The sequence below is a fragment of the Schistocerca gregaria genome, chromosome 2 (genome assembly GCF_023897955.1).
Source record: "Schistocerca gregaria isolate iqSchGreg1 chromosome 2, iqSchGreg1.2, whole genome shotgun sequence".
Classification (NCBI taxonomy): domain Eukaryota; kingdom Metazoa; phylum Arthropoda; class Insecta; order Orthoptera; family Acrididae; genus Schistocerca; species Schistocerca gregaria.
This window is the reverse complement of record NC_064921.1, coordinates 403,073,650-403,099,836: the sequence shown is the minus strand read 5'-3', so window position 1 is coordinate 403,099,836 and position 26,187 is coordinate 403,073,650. Positions and strand designations below refer to the sequence as shown.

The 26,187-nt window shown below is 40.6% G+C and overlaps 1 protein-coding gene across 4 annotated transcripts in view; it reads left to right on the top strand.

Annotated features, from left to right (window-relative positions):
• The window catches only part of LOC126322655 (inositol polyphosphate multikinase-like), a 347,524-nt gene that overhangs the window by 284,857 nt on the left and 36,480 nt on the right, over positions 1-26,187 (top strand). For 3 of the 4 annotated variants that reach the window (XM_049994509.1, XM_049994513.1, XM_049994520.1), the window contains 2 exons: positions 16,582-16,771; positions 16,855-17,031. In XM_049994509.1, coding sequence (XP_049850466.1) covers positions 16,582-16,771; positions 16,855-17,031 — 367 coding nt within the window. Of the gene's footprint in view, positions 1-16,168; positions 16,457-16,581; positions 16,772-16,854; positions 17,032-26,187 lie in introns of those variants that run through there. The other variant, XM_049994508.1, reaches the window with a different exon arrangement.

Sequence of the window (26,187 nt, the reverse complement as noted above, 5' to 3'; positions counted from 1 at the left end):
TGTATTGTCGTTGATAATCAACGAGAATTTTGTAAACAGTGGCCAAATCAGATGCCAGACAACATGTGATACATGGAAAGCTATGAATAAAGTGGCAGGTAGATTCTGTGATTTCTGTTTTATTTTAGGAAGACAGCTATCGTTGTAGGCATAGTGATACGATGATTTACTTTATATTACACGATACGATATGGTTTACTTGATATGACGACTGACTTGACAATCCATATAGCACAGAACCAGTTCAGGCTGTCTGGCAGCTGGATTAGAGGCATCGCCCAAGTGACACACCATCTCGCCTCTTGCGGCCAGCCATGGTAATTCCCCTGCTGGTGACTACAGCATCTCTGAGTCAGCGCGGCTATCGATAGCCATTGTAGGCGGAGGTGCTAAATCCTTCTACCCTCTAATCGTCATGTAGGACCAATATTGGCTGAGTTTATGGCGTTGCAGGTGTTGGTAGACATAGCTGAGCGACCGCTTAGGGATTGAGACACTTCTGGAATGGCCAACTCCGATGGCGACGGTTTGGGGGAGAGGGGCAGTGTCAAAACTAGCAGCGTGTTGGAGGTGGGCAACTGAGTTGGTAAATCAGAGCTAGGAGGGGACTGGGTGGTGGGAATGGTTCTGCGTCCATTAACTCCCTCATCCTAGAGCACTCGTCTATGTATTTACAGGAAGGGTAGTGAAGTTGCCGGTTGTACCAGTGAGCGAACAGTGGAGGCGGCGTAGTGTTAACAGCTGGCAGCACGGAGTGTGGTTTGCCCTAGATCAGAGGCAGCAAAGGCGCCATTTGTGAATTCAGTGAAGCCCAGAGCTAGTTTCGGTGGCGCGTCGTGAGCTTGTGACAGGTCGCGACCTCGAACAATTGACGTCCTATATACCCTAAGACGACCCCTTGTGTTCAACTTGGGCGCTGACCGAATATGCGGGCTCTGCCTCGGACGTCCTACTCATAGGTGCCCCCATGTTTGCTATAACATGAGTTTACTGTAAAGTGTCGTCAAAATGACGTGTCGATTGACGCGATCACGACGCTCAATAGCAGTCAACAATGTAAGTCATGAATGACACTAGATTTGCTAATTTCAATTACAGCAATTTTTAAGTTTTGTTCTTACATAACCACACCCTCAGAAATCGCGACGTAGCCAAATATTTGCGGCAAGTAAGAATATATATGTCACTGCTACTCATTTCACTCACAGCAATTTAAGCTGTGCTCTTGGATTCCCGCGTAACCAAACCCTCGGAAATCGCGACTTTTCGGAAATGTACGGCAAAATGTTTGCGAGAACCAAGAGTATAAAAATCATTGCTGCTCGTTTCACTTGTAGCTATTTAATCTTTCTTTTTTTAATCAAACTGAAGTCACAAAGTCGAAGAAACTTATTCCTGAGGCCGAAAGCGCCTCACACATACATAACGTCGAATACTGTGGAATGTACTTCTATTACATTGATAAGAAAGTCCCAGAAATGCAAAGACGCGTAAAACGAAATTAAAATACAGCAAGACGTGAACCTACATCCTTCGACTCTGTAACCCCGCGTCTTTAACCATTACGCCATGGTGACCTCATGCAGCCTTTAGCAACAATGTTGTTCATCTTAGGATCTCCTGAAAGCTTTTACCACCAATGTGCATTAAGTGGCATTTAATTATAACAAAACTGACGTGTTTGTGATAAATTTTCAATGCGCCATTTTCATGAAATGGTATACTGTCGGAACACACAACTTATAATACGAAAATAACGAAATACGACGAAATACAATATGGAATTTCCAATGTTGTTTTCATTTGTCGACTGCTGTTGAGTTTGGTGGGCGCATAGAGCGTCACGTCATTCTGAAGTCACTTCACAGTAAGCCGAGCTTGACACTAGTCTCTCCCACTAGAAGGCATGTTAGGAATCATAGTGTGTATGCAGTAACAAGCGGTGATGTTGCCACAGTCAAAACTGCCACCGCTCAGTAGTCCACCACTGCCACAAGCTATTGTGTTGTTTGCTATGTTTTTGAGTGAATACCAGGTTGTTAATGTGAGTATGAGTTCTTATTAGTGATTGACGATTAAGTACAAGGTTACATAACAGTTATCACTAAGTTCAGGGGTTGTATATGTTTTGAACTGTTTTCAGTGAAAAGTAATGGTTTACAGTGCAGCTGCAAATTGTACGAACTGCTGCAGACAACAAAAAACAGTTAGGAATTAAGCTGCATGTACGTCCTAAGAACAGCGAAATGAAACATAAACAGATAAATGTCTCTAAACATGCCGAATCATTTTTAGTTGCTGTTGGTTATGTGTGCATTCCATATATTTTGGTGATATGGATTATGAGAGGGATTTGAAAAGTGAACTGTTGAATCTTCCTCTGAAACGCACATAGAAGCCTGATGATATTCCAGCTCTATATCTCCTGTCTTTGATCTGGGGAAGGAGAGGGTGGTAATGAGCCTAATAATGAGACAAAAATCAGGCACAAATACGAACTTACTGTAAACAAGTAGAAGAGATTTTACAGATAAGAATGTTAAAACTAATGAAGAAACTACTAATAGAGAAAATATTAACTGTTAAAACAAATAATAGTGTGAACGCAACAAGTCACATTTGTGACAACAATTAGAAAAAAATCGAAAAAGAGATCAAAGGAATTTCGGCAAAATAATCCAGATTTCTAGATTTGTGGGGTGGTCTCTTCATAGTTTAATGTGATAACAACATTGGGCCAAATCATTTTCAAAAAGTGGTTGAGGTTTCTTTCTCTAGCTGTCAACAACAAGTGGTTATGTAAGGCTGGTGTACTAATTAGTCATCTGAAGATATTGCAACAGCCGCGACTTTTCGATTTATAAAGCGTTATATTTTGTCAACGTATTGAAATATCCTCTTTCTAGTCCCGGCAATATTAAAAGAAGAATCATAAGTTTAACATTTCATGATGATTTATACTAGCTTTTCATCTCCCATAGACAAAATAGCCTTGATAAATTTTAGAAAAAAACATATTTTAGAGAGTTGTTAAACAAAGTGTTATATAGACAAATATTATAAATAAAACTGTGTTTATTTGTTTTCTTGAGTTACTAATAATAATAATACTGTAGTTGTTCTTGTTGTTATGGTTTTCAGTCCGAAGACAGGTTTGATGCAGCACTCCATGCTATTCTATCCTGTGCAAGCCTGTTAATCTTCGAATAATACTGTGTCCTGTATTCGTTTGAACCTCCGTACTGTATTCATCTTTTAGTCTCCTTCTACAGTTGTTACCCCCCGTCCCCATACACACTCTTCCCTATAACATTAAATTGATGATTCTGTGATGATACATAATGTTTTCTATCAACTGATCTGTTCTGTTAGTCAATTTATGCCACAAATTTCTTTTCATCCTGACACTTTGTGTCATAGATGGTATTCATAATCTCAGTTTCACTGTTTGGCACTGTGCTAATGCACTGATGTCTAATGTGGATACCTGTATGTACAGGCTGTGATGTCACCTTGATTCCGTTCAGTTCCTTCGGTGTCCATTGTGAAATTCTCTTGTTATTTTTCGAGGTACTGTACTATCAACTCAAGGAAACAAACGAACTCCAAATGTTTCCTTTCTGTCCATATGAAAAACTACAACGATTTTCTAAAGTTTTGATCCTATTCATTCACTGTTTATATTCAACGCAATTTACCATTTCCTGAAGGGATTTTGCATTTACTCTGAGTTTGAAGGAACATCATGAAGTGTGGCTCTTTCTATGGTACAGGTAGTAGCAAGAGAGCGGTTGACTGTGTCTTTCGTCTGACGTTTAGAAAGAAGTAGCGATGAATTTGAAATGGCAAATGCTGGAAGAAAGATACAGTAATTGTTTTATTTATTTTCGAACAGGAATCAAGGCATATCCATTACTTTGTACATTGGAATCACGGAAAAAGAGTAATTACAGCATAGTTTGACAGGATATGAACATTTAATCCTGATTCTCACTTATCACCAATGGAAATGAATGGAACAGCATACTACATCGCGATTAAATGGGGGTGTGTTGACAGTACGTGGAATGTAAACACAGTGTCAATTTTCTTAGCCCAGTACAGAATGGTGAAAGTAAGGTTATGAAATACAGTCAATGATACAAAAAATAAAAATATACACTGCTTGACAAAAAAGTGTAGCACCCAGAATATGAGGAGGAAACGAAATGAAACTTAATATATTTAGAGGGTAAGTGGAGTTATCTCAGCGATTACAATATGGAGTCAAATTTACAAAAACTTCGTAATATGAGTCCACTTATCAGTCTTAAGTTGCGCTCCGTCTGGGCAGGAAACATGTACTGATTCAGTTTGAAAGGATGTCATAAAACAATTGTATTCTTTTATGAGGCCAGATGGCCCCCAACGATTGTTACAGGCCTTAGAATTCCTGGGTACTGTCACTGGAAATGAGTTGACGTCTGAGCTAGTGCCACACATGGTCTACTGGGGACAGATCAGGGGAGAGGGGGAGGGCTCTTCTTGGCCACAGGAGTTCCTCAGCATCAGGTGGACAAGTCATAAAGACATGTGCTACGTGTGGACGAGCATCGTCTTTTTATGTGGCGCCACAATACTTAAGCACCCAGGTACAGGAATGGGACACTACAAGCCAGGACGGTACGAACGGGTGGTGGAGATGAGGTTGAAGTCCAGGAGGTAGATTGTTTATTGAAGCTTTTGCGCTGCTCGACACACTAGGTTAGTGGCTGGCTGACTGCTTGCACATCCCACAGTGCTGACACGGATACTCTACCAAGCGCCAGCAGCCTCATTGTGGAAGTCCGTTACATGTTTTCTGCACCAGAAACATGTATTCTTGACACTGCTGTATCTGCTGTGGCCCTGGGCAACACATGGCTGCATGATGGTGGTGGGACACCCATCCTGTGATGGCAGTAGGTGGCTGGTGTGTGCACAGGGAGTGACTCCTTGCCTCCTGGGTAGGAGTTGGCTGTACTGCTGGAGTTGACCAGGGATGGCCAGCTGAACTCTGGCATAAGGTCTGGAGAGCAGGGGAGGGACTTACGAGGTGCATCCAAGTTCTAAGGCCTCCGATTTTTTTTCTCCGGACTAGAAAGAGATAAAAACATGCGCATTGTTTTAAAATGAGGCCGCGTTCATTGTCAATACGTCCCAGAGATGGCAGCACCGTATGGCAGATGGAGTTTTGCCGCCAGCGGCGAGAATGAGAACTGTTTTAAATACTTAAAATGGCGACGTTTTCCTTACTTGAACAGCGTGCAATCATTCGTTTTCTGAATTTGCGTGGTGTGAAACCAATTGAAATTCATCGACAGTTGAAGGAGACATGTGCTGATGGAGTTATGGATGTGTCGAAAGTGCGTTCGTGGGTGCGACAGTTTAATGAAGGCTGAACGTCGTGTGACAACAAACCGAAACAACCTCGGGCTCCTACAAGCCGGTCTGAAGACATGATCGATAAAGTGGAGAGAGTTGTTTTGGGAGATCGCCGAATGACTGTTGAACAGATCGCCTCAAGAGTTGGCATTTCTGTGGGTTCTGTGCACACAATCCTGTATGACGACCTGAAAATGCGAAAAGTATCATCCAGGTGGGTGCCACGAATGCTGACGGACGACCACACGGCTGCCCGTGTGGCATGTTGCCAATCAGTGTTGACACGCAACGACAGCACGAATGGGACTTTCTTTTCGTCGGTTGTGACAATGTATGAGACGTGGATGCCATTTGTCAATCCAGAAACAAAGCGCCAGTCAGCTCAATGGAAGCATACAGATTCACCGCCACCAAAAAAATTTCGGGTAACCGCCAGTGCTGACAAAATGATGATGTCCATGTTCTGGGACAGCGAGGGCGTAATCCTTACCCATTGAGTTCCAAAGGTCACTACGGTAACAGGTGCATCCTACGAAAATGTTTTGAAGAACAAATTCCTTCCTGCACTGCAACAAAAACGTCCGGGAAGGGCTGCGCGTGTGCTGTTTCACCAAGACAACGCACTCGCACATCGAGCTAACATTACGCAACAGTTTCTTCGTGATAACAACTTTGAAGTGATTCCTCACGCTCCCTAGTCACCTGACCTGGCTACTAGTGACTTTTGGCTTTTTCCAACAATGAAAGACACTGTCCGTGGCCGCACATTCACCAGCCGTGCTGCTATTGCCTCAGCGATTTTCCAGTGGTCAAAACAGACTCCTAAAGAAACCTTCGCCGCTGCCATGGAATCATGGCGTCAGCGTTGTGAAAAATGTGTACGTCCGCAGGGCGATTACGTCGAGAAGCAACGCCAGCTTTATCGATTTCGGGTGAGTAGTTAATTAGAAAAAAAATTGGAGGCCTTAGAACTTGAATGCACCTCGTAGTGCATAGAATCTGTTATCCTGCCATGGCTTTGAACCACTGACTTCTACTGGCAGCTCCATGCGACATCTTCATCTGGCACTGGCCCACTGCCCTTATAGAGCTATGATACTAAAAATAATTTCGTTACAAAAATGCCCAGTGCTTATAGTCGACAGCGGTGTGATTGTTGTGCATATGCGCCGCTACTAGTCACTTGTCCTAGAACACCACTGACGCTGCCAATGTGGAAATATATGCTTTGCCCCTTGCTGCGCTAGCCTGTGCAGTAACGCTGATTCCACTGTTTCAGCAATCTAGACTGCCTCACAACATTGCATTGGCCGTCTTGAATTATTATAGTGACAACATTCCATGCTAACCAGCTACACCACACAGGCTCACAACAGGGTATATATACACGATGTTACAAAAAGGTACGGCCAAACTTTCAGGAGACATTCCTCACACACAAAGAAAGAAAATATGTTATGTGGACATGTGTCCAGAAACTTTCCATGTTAGAGCTCATTTTATTACTTCTCTTCAAATCACATTAATCATGGAATGGAAACACACAGCAACAGAACGTACCAGCGTGACTTCAAACACTTTGTTACAGCTAATGTTCAAAATGTCCTCCGTTAGCGAGGATACAAGCATCCACCCTCCGTCGCATGGAATCCCTGATGCGCTGATGCAGCGCTGGAGAATGGCGTATTGTATCACAGCCGTCCACAGTACGAGCACGAAGAGTCTCTACATTTGGTACCGGGGTTGCGTAGACAAGAGCTTTCAAATGCACCCATAAATGAAAAGTCAAGAAGGTTGAGGTCAGGAGAGCGTGGAGGCCATGGAATTGGTCCGCCTCTACCAATCCATCGGTCATCGAATCTGCTGTTGAGAAGCGTACGAACACTTCGACTGAAATGTGCAGGAGCTCCATCGTGCATGAACCACATGTTGTGTCGTACTTGTAAAGCAGCACAGGTAGAGTATCCCGTATGAAATCATGATAACGTGCTCCATTGAGCGTAGGTGGAAGAACATGGGGCCCAATCAAGACATCACCAACAATGCGTCCAAACGTTCACAGAAAATCTGTGTTGATGACGTGATTGCACAATTGCGTGAGAATTCTCGTCAGGCCACACATGTTGATTGTGAAGATTTACAATTTGATCACGTTGGAATGAAGCTTCATCCGTAAAGAGAACATTTGCACTGAAATGAGGATTGACAAATTGTTGGATGAACCATTCGCAGAAGTGTACCCGTGGAGGCCAATCAGCTGCTGATATGCCTGCACACGCTGTACATGGTACGGAAACAACTGGTTCTCCCGTAGCACTCTCCATACTGTGACGTGGTCAACGTTACTTTGTACAGCAGCAACTTCTCTGACGCTGACATTAGGGTTATCGTCAACTACACGAAGAGTTGCCTCGTCCACTGCAGGTGTCCTCGTCGTTCTAGGTCTTCCCCAGTCGCGAGTCATAGGCTGGAATGTTCCGTGCTCCCTAAGACGCCGATCAATTACTTCGAACGTCTTCCTGTCGGGACACCTTCGTTCTGGAAATCTGTCTCGATACAAACGTACCGCGCCACGGCTATTGCCCCGTGCTAATCCATACATCAAATGGGCATCTGCCAACTCCGCATTTGTAAACATTGCACTGACTGTAAAACCACGTTCGTGATGAACACTAACCTGTTGATGCTACGTACTGATGTTCTTGATGCTAGTACTGTAGAGCAATGAGTCGCATGTCAACACAGGCACCGAAGTCAACATTACCTTCCTTCAATTGGGCCAACTGGCGGTGAATCGTGGAAGTACAGTACATACTGACGAACCTAAAATGAGCTCTGACATGGAAATTAAGCGTTTCCGGACACATGTCCACATAACATCTTTTCTTTATTTGTGTGTGAGGAATGTTACCTGAAAGTTTTGCCATACCTTTTTGTAACATCGTCTATTGCTACTTGCTTGTGAATCTGTTTATCAAACTTGTTTTGCCCTTCTGCAAATTAAACCTTCATGTGAGAACCACTGTGCCACTTGTTATTGTGGTACTCAAACCCACCATTACACATTATTGCTCTTTTCTGAATTTTTCTGCTTGCTGCATTAACCGCTCAGCTGAAATGCTTTCCTCCTGCTCGACAATGAATCGATCCAGGGAATGAATTAGGTTGTAAGAGTTCGATTTAGGAATGTTATATTCGGTGCTGGCAGTAAACCCAAAGGTACATTGGGTCAATACAACTGTGGTTGTGAGATGCTCACTTGCGTGATTCCCACAATTGTGGCTGGTAGATGAAAGGTTGGCCCCATTATGTCTCATGTAGTCCCACTGATTAATAACCCACTTCCCTTAAGTTCAATCCGTCTGGCCTCCATGGGCTTTCCTTGCTTGCAACAACTTGCCACCGTTACCATGTCATCGTAAGTGGCGTAAATCCAGTGACAGCCTACTTGCTGGAAACGGAGTCTGGTTTTCACGATATTCCTCTGACAGCATAGTCCCTTCCGTCTGGCTAAGAACAACTATGCTGCACATGTTCTCTGGTTAGTTTGTGTTACCCTGGTTGGACACACCATGACCTTCCCTTTCGATAAAGTTGTAATTCCTTCTCCATCATTATTGAATGCCTGCTATCGTTTTCTGAAACTAATAATATACCATGGATCCTCTTCTAAACAAATTTTCCAAGAACTCCACAATTCATTGGGTGTGTTCATGGTGCAACACTTAAACTTTGCATGCCTTCCTGGTCGGGAATCGAATTAGAATATACAATTGCACTTGGTCAGTTTTCACTTCTACTGTTGCTATATTGTAGTAGAAGGGTAAGTTTTATCTACTGGGTTCCAGACAGTAGCTCGCGTCATGCTTTCTGTAACCCTGACAAGCACTGGTCAGGTAACAAAAAATTAACAACACGTAATGTATGGCTTTTTGCAAGAGTGACACGACCCCTCGTGTGCCACATCGATATCTGCTAATGCTTGTAACAGCCTCGTCACTACAACTCCCTTGACCAATGCTTCTACTCGTGCTTGCAACGCTCCCAAGTTCCGATTCATCACGTCGTCCGATGCCCGAGCGTAATACATTATTCTATCTGTTAATTTCAGGAACAACAGTGTGTTGTCAAGCACTTACTTGAGTACCCCTTTGTCCTTAGCACTTGGTTGAAGTCCGTATAATGCTTCTCCCAACCTCCTCACCTCATTCCACATTCCCCATGCGTTAAAAACCACCTTCAGCGGCCGTTGATGGCCGGTAACTATCACATCCTCTTGCATCAAGAGCAGTGCTCTTCCTTCCAGGTACCGGTTTTGCAATGCCTCTGCCCCGAATCAGGCGACGAAATGCAATACTGCTTCGACTTGCATTCCTTCCATTCTTGCCCTCTGTGTATCCCAACCTGAGGGCAGAGGCCTCTCGCCTCAGAAAGGTGCTGTCAGCAGCAAGCCCATTCACCAACAACAAAAATAACAGAAAAAATCTTTAAACTGACATCACTTATTCACTGTAATCCTGTACATACACAAACATATAAACAAAAGAAATCCTTGACAAACTTCCCTCATCCTCGTGATCTTACCGAATATGGTACTTTTTACACAGGTCTAACCACATCTTCTTGTCTATTCCTCTAATTTCTTGTCCTCTTGTTCTTCCCTGAATCCACCCTTCAAATGCCTGTAATCAACTTCAAACTTCCTCAAAAAGGTCTAAGAATACCAGTATGTTCTTGTTGGCAGCTGACGCTTCACGTTGACTGGAGAAATAGTCTCCAGCACCTGACAGTGCCCTTGACACCATGTGATGAACGTCTTCGTCTCCCCTTTCGATGTGTGAGGACTAGATAAAATCACGCATTGGCCTGCTTTATATTGCAGTAAACTTGCCACACAGCTCACTGATTTAACCTGCTTCTCTACTGCCTTTGTATTCACCTTCTGTATCATTTCCATACATTCCAAACTCTTCTTGCAATCTTGCGTATCAGCTTGCCATCTTCACCTTCCTTTACCTTTATCAAATCGAAGAGTGATGACACCTTCAGACTATAAACCACCTCATATGGGAACAACCCAATATTCATGTTTACTTCTGAATCACACACTTCGACGTGCATTAAAATAGTAACTTAACATTTTCCCAGCTGTTCTGTGTACTGTACCATTCTACCTATGGATGAAGAGGACTAGTTCTTAACTTCTTCACATGCAATAACGGACACAGCTCCTTCAACAAGTCTGACATGCAATTCATACTCTGGTTTGTAATTAACGTACCTAGCATGCCAAACTTCAACATCCAGCTGTTAATCATTTCCTGTACGACAGTCATTGCCTTCTGGTTTGGCATAACAGCCATATCCGTGCACCAAGAAAAGTGATCTATTACTGTCAATACGAATCAAAACACAACTCGAAATATTTTCCTATAAAGATAACATCTAAAGTACGTGACACCATAAATGATTCTCAGAATCCATTTCTCTGTTGCTAAATAGTTCTTCTCTGCTGTATTCAGCTGTCTCGATGTTCTTCAGCGTTAATCCCCTGACTTAAAACACATCCCACAGCATGATCAGCTGCATCACACGAAAGAATAAAATCATTCTGAAAGTCTGGAAGTATACGAGGGTTATTTGGAAAGTAATATCTGATCGGTCATGAAATAGAGACCACAACGAAAATCAAAAATGTTTTGTTTGCAGCAGTTAGCTACACCTTCTAGCTACTTCTCTACATAGTCGCTTCTTCCATGACATTTGTCATAGCATGGTACCAACTTTCCAGTACCCTCATCACAGAAGGCAGCCACCTATACTTTTTGCCACTTCTCTACACTGGCCTGCAGCTCGTTGTCTGCGCCAAGGTGTTGGCTTCATAGCCTGTGGTTCATACGAGCAGAGATGAAAATCAGAGAGAGCCAAGCCTGAGTTGTGTGGTTACACCCGCACACTTCCCATCACAAACGATCCAGGAACCTTCTCATTGCCCCTGCAGTGTGCAACTGAAAACCGTCATGGAGAAGGAAATGCAGGACAGTTACATCATGTGGTGCTGCACGAAATCAGGCGAAATCTCTCAGCATGTACCTTGGTGGGAGACCCTATTTTGTACCATTCTTAGGCGTATTTGTGTGCTCACAGAGCGCTCAGAACTGAAAAGACAGACGTGAAACAATTGATAATTGTACCATGCCAATCCCATGTGTGCAAAGATTCATCAAATTTTCATTGTAGTTTCCATTTCAGGGCCCATCAGGCCTTACTTTCTGAATAGCCTTCATATAACCAGGCTGGATGTTAAAAATCTCTTTTATTCTTCAAAGCTACTTGACACTCTTCTGTCCATATGAATTTTTACACCTTTTCTTGCAACTGCTTGAGTGACTGCGCTATGTCAGTCAGCAAACCCTTCCATGAACTTCTGTAGTTATTTAAGGTCCCCAAAAAAGACTGCAGTTCCTTAATGGACTTGTTGTTGTTGTTGTTGTGGTCTTCAGTCCTGAGACTGGTCTGATGCAGCTCTCCATGCTACTCTATCCTGTGTAAGCTTCTTCATATCCTACATCCTTCTGAATCTGTTTAGTGTATTCGTCTCTTGGTCTCCCTCTACGATTTTTACCCTCCACGGTGCCCTCCAATACTAAATTGGTGATCCCTCAATGTCTCAGAACATGTCCTACCAACCGACCCCTTCTTCTAGTCAAGTTGTGCCACAAACTTCTCTTCTCCCCAATTCTATTCAATACCTCCTCATTAGTTACGTGATCAACCCATCTAATCTTCAGCATTCTTCTGTAGCACCACATTTCTAAAGCTTCTATTCTCTTCTTGTCTAAGCTATTTATCATCCATGTTTCACTTCCATACATGGCTACACTCCAAAAAATACTTTGAGAAACGACTTCCTGACACTTAAATCAATACTCGATGTTAACAAATTTCTCTTCTTCAGAAACGCTTCCCTTGCCATTGCCAGTCTACATTTTATATCCTCTCTACTTCCACCATCATCAGTTATTTTGCTCCCCAAAGAGCAAAACTATAATATTTATTTAAGTAAAACTATTTTATATAATAAATGTAATAGCAAAACTGCTTTACTACTTTAAGTGTCTCATTTCCTAATCTAACTCCCTCAGCATCATCTGACTTAATTCGACTACATTCCATTATCCTCATTGTGCTTTTGTTGATGTTCATCTTATACCCTCCTTTCAAGATACTGTCCATTCCGTTCAACTGCTCTTCCAAGTCCTTGTTCTATCTTTACTAATTACATGGCCTGAATACCCCATCTCTTCTAATGAAAAATGATGCTTCTCTAAGTAAACTAGACACTGGAATGGTTTCAAACCAATCAACACACTGTCTAATAACCACTGAAACCTTTAAGGCTTATTTTTCAATCCAAATGGCATTATCTGGAACTCACCCCATACCTACACTAAACTATAGGCTCCTCCCATACAGGGAGCGGTGGCTATGAGCCAGGATGGTATGAGTGGGTTTGGAGGCAAACTGGGAGCCCAGGAGGCTCTGATGAAAGGCAGCTGCGAATGTGACAAAAAGTTTACTGAAGCATCTGCACAGCTTGATACACTGGGTAAGTGGCCAGCTGATCGCTGAATTCTGCTGGGCTGGCACGGGCTGACATGAATACTCCACTGAGCACTGGCAGCCTCATTATGTAAGACAGCTGTACAGTTTCTGCACCAGCGACGTATATACTCGACCCTGCTGTATCTGTTATGACTCTGGGTGACACCCAGCTCCAACAAGGCGGTGGATGCCCACCACAATGGCGACAGATAGCTAGTGTGCTTGGGAAGTGACTGGTTGTCCCTGGGCAGGAGTCAGCTGTACTTCTGGAATTGACCTGGGATGGTCAGCCATACTGTGGTACTAGGTCCGTTGGGGACTTAGTGCCTAGAAGCTGTTGCCTGGCCATGGCCTTGAACCATTGACTCCTTCTGGCAGATCCATGTGACATCCTCGTCTGGCACAGCCCCTCTGTCCTGGTAGAACTGAAGGACCAGTACTTATATTAAGCAGTGGCGTGCTTGTTGTGTGTATGTGCTATTACCAGTCAATATCCTCAAACACCACATCTACTGTCATTGTGGAAATCTGCCTTGCCCCTTGCTGCACTAGCCTGTGCAGTACCAGTGTGGTCACTGTTTCAGCAAGCTAACCTGCCTCACAGCACTGTGAGAGCCTTGTTGAATTATCACAGTGATAACATCTTGCACTCACCTGCTGTCAACGCCGCTGCAATATACCGCTCAGACTCACATTAATACGCCCCATGAATGGTTGGCTCACTAAAATACTGTCATACAACAAGTAACATATGAGGCTGCAGGATGTATGTGGTGTACTGTTGCGCCACCAGACTTTCTTCAATCACTAGCAGCTGTGAACTGAAGTCATATACAATGCCTTCCCTCATCATGACACTAGAAATAACATTGCTGAGCCTCTCCAAAACATTGGAAGGATGCGACCTCTCCACAGGTCGCCACTACACTCATCGACAGTTGTCATGTAGAAAGTACACAGCAGTGGTTCAGCACTGAACATAATGTGACACAATTCATCAGTCATCCATCCTTCCCATTCACTCCCCAACTACCACTCCAAATGCAACGAATTGTGTTTTGGTATTAATGGCAGCTTACACATGGGACAATAATTATTTTGCCTGACAGCTGCTAGTTTCTGACCAACGGTGCAGTATGACACACAATGTTACACGGAGTCCGTTACTTGTTCTTGAATAGCAGACGCAAATGTGAATGTATAATGATGTCCTCGTTGTACAATACACGGATACTCCCATGTAGTGGTCAGACTTCGTTGACCGAAAACTCGACAACGAATATATGGCTCTCACATTCCTCTGTTGCCCACCATTGGGTCTTTGTCACACCTGAATGCCCCAAAAATCTGGATATTGCACGATTCGACAAGCTAGCCAAATGGAGACCATCAATGAAGTCCATTCCAAAACTCTGTCAGTGGTGACAAAACTGTCACAGGTGAATGCACATCATTTCCATGCCCTCCACTCAATGTGTGATACTGTTCACACCCTTTATATACTCTGTCTGGTCTGGTAACAACACTAAACACACTCTGTTGACCGTTCCGCCTGTCACAGAGAACTACAGTTCTGACGATTGGTTTTGGTTGGTGTGCCAGTGCCACTGCAGTAGTTATGGAGTGGAGTGATTTTAACTGAGGTTTTCTTTTATGAGTTAAAAGTTTTGATCTGATGATGACAGTAGTCGAAACGAAATTATAAATAAAGACATCTGACTATTTTTTCTGGATGCTTCACTTTTTTGTCCAGTAGTGTAGTACTGTATTAGAATTAAGCAACTAGCAATGATAAAGTTTATTAATAGCCAAAGGAAAATCTATAATGGGTGTTTTTCATAAAGCTTGTATGGCAAATTGCTGAGAAGTAAAACAATAGAAAAAGGTTCATCCAAACAACTGACAACTTCAGATATTTAGTTGCCAGCGGAAATATGTGAATACAAACACGTCAAACAATGTTTATGACACAATGCATAGAGCGTTTTTATCTTTAATGGTGACATTCCATCCACCCCTGGAATGGATTAGTCATTAAAAAGTGGAGAGCAATGGTATATTGTACAGTGCTACAAAGAATACAAATGTTAACGTAGGTGTAAATGTAGCTGGTAGTCCTGTGCCTTCAGTTTGCAGTTATTTACTTGCTGACAGACAGTAAGCCACGTAATGTGACTGATGATTTCGGTATGATGATGGGGAAGCCATCCTTTTGTTCTTGGGTTGGATATTAGGCCGCTTGGATACTGTGAACACAATGTATCACTGCTGCTTTCCATACTGGACTGCTGCATGCTGGATACCCCCAAAGATAATTTACCATGTCCAAGTATTATCCTTGTAAAGTGTGCATACTGTTTCATTGCACTGTATTTCAATCACTTCATTGAAACTTCACATTTTCAATCTGATGAGAATTTGAGGGCCTAATTTTTCTTATAAATAAATGTTGACGATGCTAAGGGAATTCAAAAGGACATGGAGACAACTGGCAATCGTCATGATATAGTTTTTATTAACGCTGACAGTGAGCTTTTTTCTGGAACAGAGAAAAAACAATGATTGCACAAGTGTAAAAATCCAAAGCCATTCTTTTCACTAGCCGACTCGGCAAGTTGCAATTAAAATCGTTCCACTCCATAACTACTGCAGTGGCACTGGTAAAGCAACCGTAATAGATCTTTAGAACAGAAAAAGACAGTCTTGTTTGCACAAGACTGTTTTCCTTATTCTAAAGATCGATTACTGTTGCTGTACACACTGCAGTACTTAAGGAGTGGAGTGATTTTAATTGAGCTTTCCTTTTACAAGTTGAAAGTTTTGATCTGATGATGCCAGTAGTCGAAACAAAATTACAGATAAAGACACATAACAAGCGATGTAGAAGGTTTTACTTACAAAAGAATAATATTTTGAGAAACTTGACTGTGTGAGTAGCAGCAGAAAAGATCGAGATGAGGCTAGAAATGTAGTTTGTAGTGGGCCTGATTTTGTTATAAATTAAGGTTGACGATGCTACAGGAAGACAACCGGCAATCAACACGGTATAAATGTCACCAGGTATTTCAGTGTGTGAGCGATTTGGTTTTGTCCTACCTGCACTGTTCTTGATACAGGAGACTCAACGCTAATTTTTTTTAACAGTCGACTTCAGGCAAAGTGGTCTATCTTCCGCGTTTTGGACACCAATGTTTACAGCATTGGCGCTATGGGTGACAGTTTATCAAAAATTAGGGAGAATCGAAAGAGAAAAGCTGTGTATTTGCTTATACGTATTTTTAATAATGATTTCCATATGATGTGGCAATTTTTCATAGAATAATACAAACAATGTAGGCGCAAAAAAAAAAAAAAATTCAGTACAGTGGGCGTAACTTCCAGACGTCAATAGCAACCAACTCATTTGAAACATCGCTGTTGGTGTGTTCTTATGGGTTGTTACAAAATGGTAAATTCGCTGTCTTTTTTACTACTTGCTCTGTATTTGTTTTATATGGATTCCAGCTTCATTTCAGCGAATTGTGTAGAGGTGCTTCCTACAACAATTAACTCATCAATACAATTGTGTTCTAGGTGGAAGACTCCAAAATGAATTCTGTTTTCGCGAGACGAAAGTCGAGTGAAAAGTTTTTGAAGAGGAACGGCTTCAACGCAAAGCTACTTGGTTTATGCGACAGAAATAAGAACGACCTATCGCAGGACACCGTGCCTTTAGAGAATCAAGTTGCAGGACATTGTGCATCTGATGGAAAATCATCGTTAGGTAATGTTTACATTATACTATAACAAAGCTTTGATGTTTTGTTTTTTTAGAATTGTGTTCTTAGTAACGGTTTACTTATGCAGGAATGTTGAAGCACAAAGATGGTTATGTCCTCAAGCCTATAGAGAAACCGGTTCAGGGTGAACGGGAAATTAAGTTTTACGAAGAGTTACAAGAAGCTACGGATCCAGTTTCTACAGCTCTTCGATCTTTTGTGCCACAGTATTTAGGTACAACTGAAATGAAGATCAGTGAGAAAGGTGAGTCCATATTTCAAACCACATGCACTTTAGTAGTGTAACCAATGCTGAATTTTTCATCGTTAGTACCAATATAAAACTCGGAACCAGGCATTTGAAAGCCGCACACTGTGTAAAGATTTATATTCCTGCCTCATTCTTCCTTTTGTCATCGTGAAATCTGGAAAGCAGCCCATTCAACACAATGGAAGAGTATTTCAGAGGATTCGTGTTGAGATTCCTACAGCCATATTCATGTTAGTTTCTATGTTTCCTTTAATCATGTTGTGTTACTGGTGGCATTGGCAGTGGAAAATTTCTCCCAAAATGTCTCACTTCATATTATATTCCACTCCGTAAAAAATAAAACGCTAAATTGTAGATACCTCTTACTGGACAGCTGTATGGAGGATCTATGTTGTCTGTGATCTTATCATTGTTTTCATGACACCTGTTTCCCTTAAAGTTTTTACTTCATATACTTTAATGTAGAGTGGTGGTGATTTGTAAGTTTACATAAATGAATTTGTTCTTTGGACTTTCTCATTTATTACTCCCATTTGACTGTCATTCTATGTAATTAATCTCTCTTTGTCTCCATGTTAATTATTTTTCACCGTATATTTTGGAAGGATTTCACTAGGCCCACAAATTTTGGGACAATATCTGTATTTTGCTTACTTCTTGCCCATATTATTAAGTTCAGAGTTACTACTACATTTACCTTTCATGAAGCCAAAATGCCCAGTTTTCTCTCTTACTCTTTTCTAGAGGCCTATACTAATGTGGTCAACAGTTTGTAAATATAACATTTCAGGCATAATATTATATAGTTTCTTTAATTAGCTGCTCATGTGATCATAATATTTTTTTCTAGGTCATAAGCCAAAATTTCATTGTTTCTTGACACCAAAATAAACATCTTTTCCCAAAGAGATATCATCATATCCTTTACAATTACAGGTCACATGTTCTGTGCATACACATTTTGTATTTTTAATGCAGTGGTTTCCATTGCCTTCCACATCCTCATGCAGTTGATCACTGCAGATGTGCACTGTCGGTTTAATTTAAGTTCGAATTCATATATTTCTGGTTTCGTATTTCACTCTTAGTACTGTGTTTCCGTATTATGCAAGGTGGGGTATATCTCTAGTTGAGCATGGATCCTCACTGCCCCCCCTCGCCCCCATCCCCTGCCCTTTCCCTCTGCTTTCAATATACTTACAGCATCTAGTTCTGCTTTAACTATTTCCTTCTTTATTATGTTTGACCAATCTAATAAACAACTTTCTGTGCTAAATTTTCGGTATTGTGCTTCCTCACATTTCTTTCTGTTCATTTTCTTGAATTTCATGCTTTTGGTAGAAGGGGGGGGGGGGTTGAAAATGCCCATCTTCCCACCCAGAGTTGTGAGTTTGGTGACTTGAGGTGCTTCTGGCTACAATAACAGGTCTGATATCTTTCCTTATCCTGTTAGAGCTTGTGCTTTGTCTCTGAACTTTGTGTTAGCACTACATTAAATGTTAATCTCTCTTTCACTCCCTTCTTGGGAGTCATCACTGCTGGACTACCAGAGCCTGTCTGCATCAGTGTTGGTGGCAGTCCATTATCTCCTGCACACTCAAGTATATCCTGTTATGCGGGAGAGTTTTGAGACAGGATTGATAAAAAATAGAGAAAAGTTAAGATGGCAGTTTCGGCTCTTCACATGTTCCACATAGTCCTCCCCCTTTGATAAAATGCTAAAGACGTTCATACAAGAGTGTGACACTATCAGAAAAATCCTTTAGGATGTTTTTCAACTCTTGCAGCACATGGGTGTAAATGTTGGTTATGTCATAACGTTACTACTGTGTGTGAGTTTCTGTACTGTGGCCTTTCTTGTGGTAGCTTCAATTGATAACATCAAGTCTTGTCATGTGATTATTTTTTTCAGAAAATAATTGTCTGTGTTTTATGCTTCAATCAAGTCACAGTATCATCATTTTTGTTTGGCAGTTAAGGTGTGTGGGACAGATTTGGCACACACTTTTCTCTACTTCAGAACATTGTGGAGATGTTTCTCCATTGGAATTTGTGACACAACAACATCGACACACTATGGCTCATTGACACACTATAGCTGCACATTAACTGCTGGATACTACCTGCTCACAACTGGCTGGTTGAATGCAGATCTGTCGAGTTAATAGTGTTGGTTGCTCTTCCACTGTGTGCTACTGTTGGCAGATTTTCTGTTGGTTGTAGCTCATTGAGTGATAGCATACAGTAGCCAATGAAAGTGGCTGAATCTAATGATATTTCGGTGGAAGGTACAGATTGGTTACTTTTGTTTCCAGCATGGACAGCATGCGATTGGCGGTTATTGATCTGGCTATTATGGATTATGAAGTTGGTTACTGATTTTCGTGTGTTTCTTGTATTGTATGATCTAGGGGCAGCATCTTTGACTATTAATCAGAATGTCCTCGGCTCTGGGTTTGAGTCTCATCACTGCTTAAATTTTGAATAAAGAGCATCAACAATGGCAGGTGAAGAATTCTGGCACAAGAAGTCACCCTCGTTCTGCCAACAGCATTGTCATAGAGGGTGGAGGAGGGACAAAGGTTCAGGGCACTCTCTTTCCCTTGGGGTGGGAAACTGCCCCTGAAAGCCAGAAAAATCTGCAGTGATGTGTGGCATAAGGATGTGGAAGGTAATGAAAACCACTACATTAAAGACACACAATATGTTGACAGGACATGTTACCTGTAATTGCAAAGGAATCATGATGATTTCTCTTTGGGAAAAGAGTCCAGATTAGTTCCTCATTCAGATCTCCTTGAGGGGACTGCCAAGGGGGGAGGAGGGGGATGGTTGATCATGAAAAAAAGACTGAATAACCAAGGAAAGGATAACATTGTACAAGTTGGGGTGAGGAATGTCAGTAGTTTGAACATGGTAAGGATGCTAGAAAATCCAAAAATGGAAATGCTAGCTATAATGGGGTCAGTGAAGTGAAATGCAAAGAAGACAAGGATTTCTCGTCAGACGAGTATGGAGCAATATCAACAGCAACAGAGAATGGTTTCATGGGAGTAGGATTCATTATGAATAGGAAGGTAGGGCAGAGAGAGAATTACTGTGAACAGTTCAGTGACAGGGATGTTCTCATCAGAATTGACGACAAACCAACAACAATATTTCAGGTTTACATGTCAATAACACAAGCAGAGGACGAAGAGAGCGTAGATCAGGGTATTTAACAGGTAATTCAGTATGTAAAAGATGAAAGTTTAACAGTCATAGGGGATTGCAATGCGGTTATAGGGGAAGGAGCAGAAGAAAGGATTATGGGAGGATATGGGCTTGGTAGTAGTAACAAGAGAGGAAAGACTTGAGTTCTGCAATAAATATCGTCTAGTAATAGTGAATACTGTATTCAAGAATCATGAGAGTAGGTGGTATAGTTGGAAAAAGCTGGAAGATATTGAAAGTTTCCAGTTAGATTACATCATGATCAAGCAGATACTCTGAAATTAGATATTGGATGTTATCACTGGAACCGTTGGAGCGTATTGTATACCTAGAACCATTATTGCGTTCGTTTCAAATGTGTATTTTAGGTTTATGAAACTAAAATAAGACGATTTATATAATTTCTCTCAAGTTCAATATTTTTTATTTATTACAAAGAAGAATAAGTTTTTAGAAACTTTTTGTCCAATTAACAAACACAGTTTTATTTCAAATTCTTTTAGTAAAGAAGCTGATGTATTTATTGTGTACTCATTATTATAGCATTAATTACTGTAATATTTTATGTTGTACGCTTATAGTCATGAAATCTGTTTGCCAAATCCATGTAGCACAACATATTTGTAAAACACTGCCTGACTTTTTGTTCAGTTTATTTGCACTCACTGATGCAAATCACACATCTTTACTAGCAGGAACCACATACCACATCCTTAGGTATGTCCTTTGAACAAGATTCACACACTGGCAGTGTGCAGTTTTTGGAAATATAACTTGCCTTATTCCTACACTTCATCATTTGACATTGTCTTCTCATTTCTTTCCTTCAACAGAGTTTCCAGATTCTGTTCCCACCAAGCTACTTTTCGAGACCGTGTACCCCATATGAAGAGCTCCTCTGGTAGCTTTAGGATACAATTTCGACAAGTGATCTTCATCCCCATTAGTTTCTTGAAAAATTATCCATGAATTGATAGCTGCCAAGTCAAGAATATTATAAAATATGTGAACTGGCCATCTACGAGTACCAGCTCGAACAGTGTATTTTCTTACCACTTGTATTGTTGTAGAAAACTATTATTTCTAGACCTTTCTTTTTTGTCGATTTTAAGTTAAACTTCCAAATGCAAAGTTCTATAAAGAATCACATTCTTGTTTCGTTTGCCTTGATGTTTGAAGAGAGATGAGTAGTAAAGATTAGCCTTCATTGCATTCACAGCGTTAGAGATTTCTCCTCTTGATCGTCTAATTGTTCCAACAGTACTAGTACCGTTAGTTCTCAACTTCTCGCCCAGTTTCACTGTTGTAGTAAAAAAAAAAAAAAAAAAAAATTGCCCGTAGGCACGTTGCGCCCCCTCCTTTTGGAACGGCTCTATCAACTTCATTACTACACTTTCAGGAAGAACCTGGTCACATAGTCTGTGATCGTATTTTCCTAAATAAGGGAACTCATTGCACAGAAACTTTGAGTCAACATCAACAAGGAGCCAACAGTTTATAGCAAATTTATATGGTTTGTTTGGCATATACTCTAAGAATGGACACCCTGTTTTGCTTGGAAACAGCTGTTCTTCAGCAGTCAGTTTTTCATCTGGAATATAGGTCAAATGGCAATTTTCAATGAATTTGTTCCAAACTTTTGACACTAAAGTGAATTTATGTGTCTTCAAACGTTCTGATTTTGTGTTTCTAAAGTTGGAGCGCAAAAATCTTAGAATTTCTTGATAGCAATTTCTCCCCATTGTATCACTGAAGATTGGTTGGTCCAACTTTTTAGACCACAGTTCATCACATTCATTACTATTGGCTCCAAGAACACCATGAGCATACAATAAAGCAATGAAAGCCTCCAGTTTCTCCATACTTACACTCCACAATTCATTTCCTAGAACTCGCTTTGCCTCCGTTTCTGTGTCGTGTTTTATGTCTTTCAGTATTGGTTCATCAATAAACAGATGCCGTGCACTCACTACATTGAAGTCAGAAACATACTGCTTTGAATATGGTGTAGGTCCTGGATTTTCTTTCATAATATTATGACTTGCCAATCTGCCAGATGTGGTCTTTCCAAACTCTGAGGGAGTCCACTCCATGACAGCATCGGTACCCTACAACACATTATGTGGTCCTAGGAAACACGTGTTGATCTTTCCCTTCTGATATCTTGTTTTATGTGATACAATTTCTGCTGCTGTGATAGGACAATAGAAAATTTCAAATTAGAAGTGTCCACTCAGAGTAATTGTTGTATAAATTCTGAATTTTATATGAAAGTTGAAATTTGACATGTAAATAATGCGTTTCATAATTGTTACTAACCTGGCCGAGCAAATACGTTTTCAGCATAATATGAATCACTGCTTCTGGAGTGATCGTTTGGTTGACAGTAATCTTCCTTAGCATCTTCTCTTAGGTCTTCTGCATCTAGGTCACATTCTGCTTGAGACTTACCTGGAATATAATGTAAGAGAGCCGAACAATTCTGCATTGGTAAGCGACTGAGATCTGCGAGCCATCATTACTATGTTGCTATGAGCTAACAAATGATAATGTGACTGGAGCAGCAGAGGCAGATAATGGCATAAGTAAATTCAAAGTCTTTCATTATTGTACAGATTATTGCTGTTTAGAGACTGATTAACAGATTTAATCTCAACCATAGGAAGGACATATTGTAAGACCTTTTGTTACAATAATCAATACAGTGGTCAAAATGAGTAGTCTCACGGTTCTAGGTATAATTGTTAACAACGTCCTAACCATTTAAAAAAAATTAAATGTGTTTATTACAGGTGATTCTGACCTTGAACATGGAAAAATCACTGAAGCTCATCGCAAAATGACAAAAACTGCAGTCAAAATAACGTTTTGAAAACCTGTTGCGATAATTTTGACAGCTCTGGCTTTTCTAATATTAAGGCATAAACAGATAGACTCAGATAACTATTTAGTAATGATGAAGAGTAGGCCGAAGTTTAAGAGACTAGTCAGATCGAATCAACCCACAAAGAAGTAGAATGCGGAATTACTAAGGAATGGAGAGAGGTGCTTCAAGTTCTCAAAGGCTATAGATACTTCAGTTATGAATAGCGCTATACACAGTTCAGATGAAGAGAGGAGGACATTTCTAAAAAGGCCAGTCACAGAAGTTTAAAAGAAGCACACAGGTACAAGGAAGGTAACTGCGAAGAAACCATGGGTTACAGAAGAAATACCTCATTTGATGAAGGAAATAAGTTCATACAAAAATGTTTAGGGAAATTCAGGAATACAGGTATGTCACTTAGGAATGAAATAAATAGAAGTGCAGGGAAGATAATGCAAAATGGCTACATGAAAAATTTGAATATATGGAAAAAGAAATGATTGTCAGAAGGATTGACTTGGCATGAAAAGTACTCAAAACAACCTGTGGTGAAATTAAAAGCAAGGGCAATAACAGTAAGAGTGCAATGAAAATTCCATAGTGCAATGAAAATTCCATTGTGGATAGGTGGAAAGAGTACATTGCAGGCCTGTATGAGGTGAGACTTGCCTGGTGGCATGGTAGAAGAAGATAAGGGATCAAGTATTAGAATAAAAGTTTGAGTTTTCGACAACTTAACATCAAATAAAGTAGAAGAGATAGGTAAGATTCCATTTCTAAAATCATTTGGGGAAGTGGTAACAAAATGACTATTCACGTTGGAGTGCTGAATCTATGAGACTGACACCTCATGCATCCAAGTTGCTGACAAGAATAATATACAGGATAATGAAAAAGCAAATTGAAGATCTGTTGGATGACAGTCAGTTTGGCTTTAGAAAAGATAAGACATGAGAGATGCAGTTCTGACTTTGCAGTTAATACTGGAAGCAAGACTGAAGAAAGATCAGAACACATTCATAGGATTTGTCAATCTGGAAGACGCGTTTGACTGTGTAAAATGGTGTAAGAAGTTCTTAAGTCAGAAAAAATAGGGGTAAGTTACAGGGAAAGATGGGTAATGTACAACATGTATGAGAGGGAACAAAAGACTAGACTGAGAACGAAGAGTTTTTAAAAAGATGTAAGACAGTGGTGTAGTCTTTAGCTCCTGCTGTTCAATCTGTATGTCAAAGAAGCAGTGACAGAAGTAGAAGAAAGGTTCAAAAGTGGTATTAAAATTCAAAAAGGCTATCAAATATATCACTGTTAAAGATTTGCTGATGACATTGCTATCCTGAGTGAAAGTGAAGAATTATAGGATCTGTTGAATGGAATGAACAGTCTAATTAGTGCAGAATATGGACTGAGAGTAAATTCAAGTAAGATGAAAGTAATGAGGAGTAGGAGAAATAAGGGCAGCAAGAAACTCAACATCAGAATTAGGGATCACACAGTTAACCAAATTAAGGAATTTTGCTACATAGGCAGCAAAATAGCCCACAATATATGGATCAAGGAGGACATAAAAAGCAGACTAGCACTGGCAAAAAGAACATTGCAAGCCAAGAGAAGACTACTAATATCAAATGTAGGCCTTAATTTGAGGATGGAATTTCTGAGATTGTATATGTGGGGCACAGCATTCTTTGGTAGTGAAACATGGACTGTGAGAAAACCAGAAAGGAAGAAAATCAAAGCATTTGAGATGTAGTGCTACAGAAGAAAATTTCGTGGATTGATAAGGTAAGGAAAGGAATGAGGGGTTTTCAGGAGAATTGACAAGGGGAGAAATATTTGGAAAACACTGACGAGAAGGCTGGGTGGTACGATAGGACATCTGTTAAGAGGTCAGGGAATAAATTCTATGGTGCTGGAGGGAGCTTGAGAGTAAAAACCATATATGAAGACAGAGATTGGAGTACATCCAGCAGATAATTGAGAACATGAGTTGCAACAGCTACGAGGTTGGCACAGGAGATGAATTTGCAACAGGCCACATCAAACCAGGCAGAAGACTGAAGGGGAAGAAAAGGGCAGATAAAAATGATTTCATGCGATATTTTTTTTTCCTCCAGTGCAATAATTTGTTTGTCAGTTGGCAAAGCCAATGAATGTGGTTGGAGGAATACTGGTTATGGTGAAAGATTGCTCTGTAGTGCAGCAAAAGGTATAGGTTAGGCTGAAATGGTACAGTTTGATTGACAGTAGGCGAAGTCAACAGATGTCACTGGATGAAAACCAGTTGTGGTGACAGTGATCTGTAGCATAGCCTACTGATTGTTTTGAAAAGTTTGTGGGGTATTTTTGAAACATCTCGATTTTAGACATTATGTTAATGCAGCATCCTAAGAGTAAAGCTTAAACTTCACAGAATACTCTGTTTTCCATCTCAACATTCTGCATAATTCATTATGTCGCCACACAATTTGATGTTCTCAGCATTATCAAACATTATTTTCTCCCTCATTGGTTCCTGTATCTTGTGTAATATGGACTCATCATTCATTGTGTTCAGTTCTCATCATTAATAGCACAAACAGGTGCCAACTGCAGCACACAATGCAAAATCCACCAATACTGTAAGTGCGGTTTCACCCAACTGTTATTTACAATTATTAGTTCAAGCTGCCACCAAAGATACTACACTGACATCACTTATACACCAGAAATAAAAGCAGCCTGTTTACAATCTTTTGCTTTTGAAAGTTTGTTTTCACTACAACCATAGCAACTCTAAAAGTTTCACCTGCTATTTCTACACCCTAATCTTCATAAAATTGGTGGAAGTTCATAATATTCAACATCTAATGGTGCTTTTTATATCTTAACTCATGTATATTTATCATTTACGCACAATGACTTTTCTATGTGTATGGCAAATCAGTTAATACAGAGTGTATTCTAGAAGGAATCAGAAAACTATGTACTGTTTTTCATGCAAATCAACATATATGAACCTATCACTGCTTATATTTAGCTCACAAGAGACAAGGTATAAGAACATTAAACTAATTCATACATAAAATGAT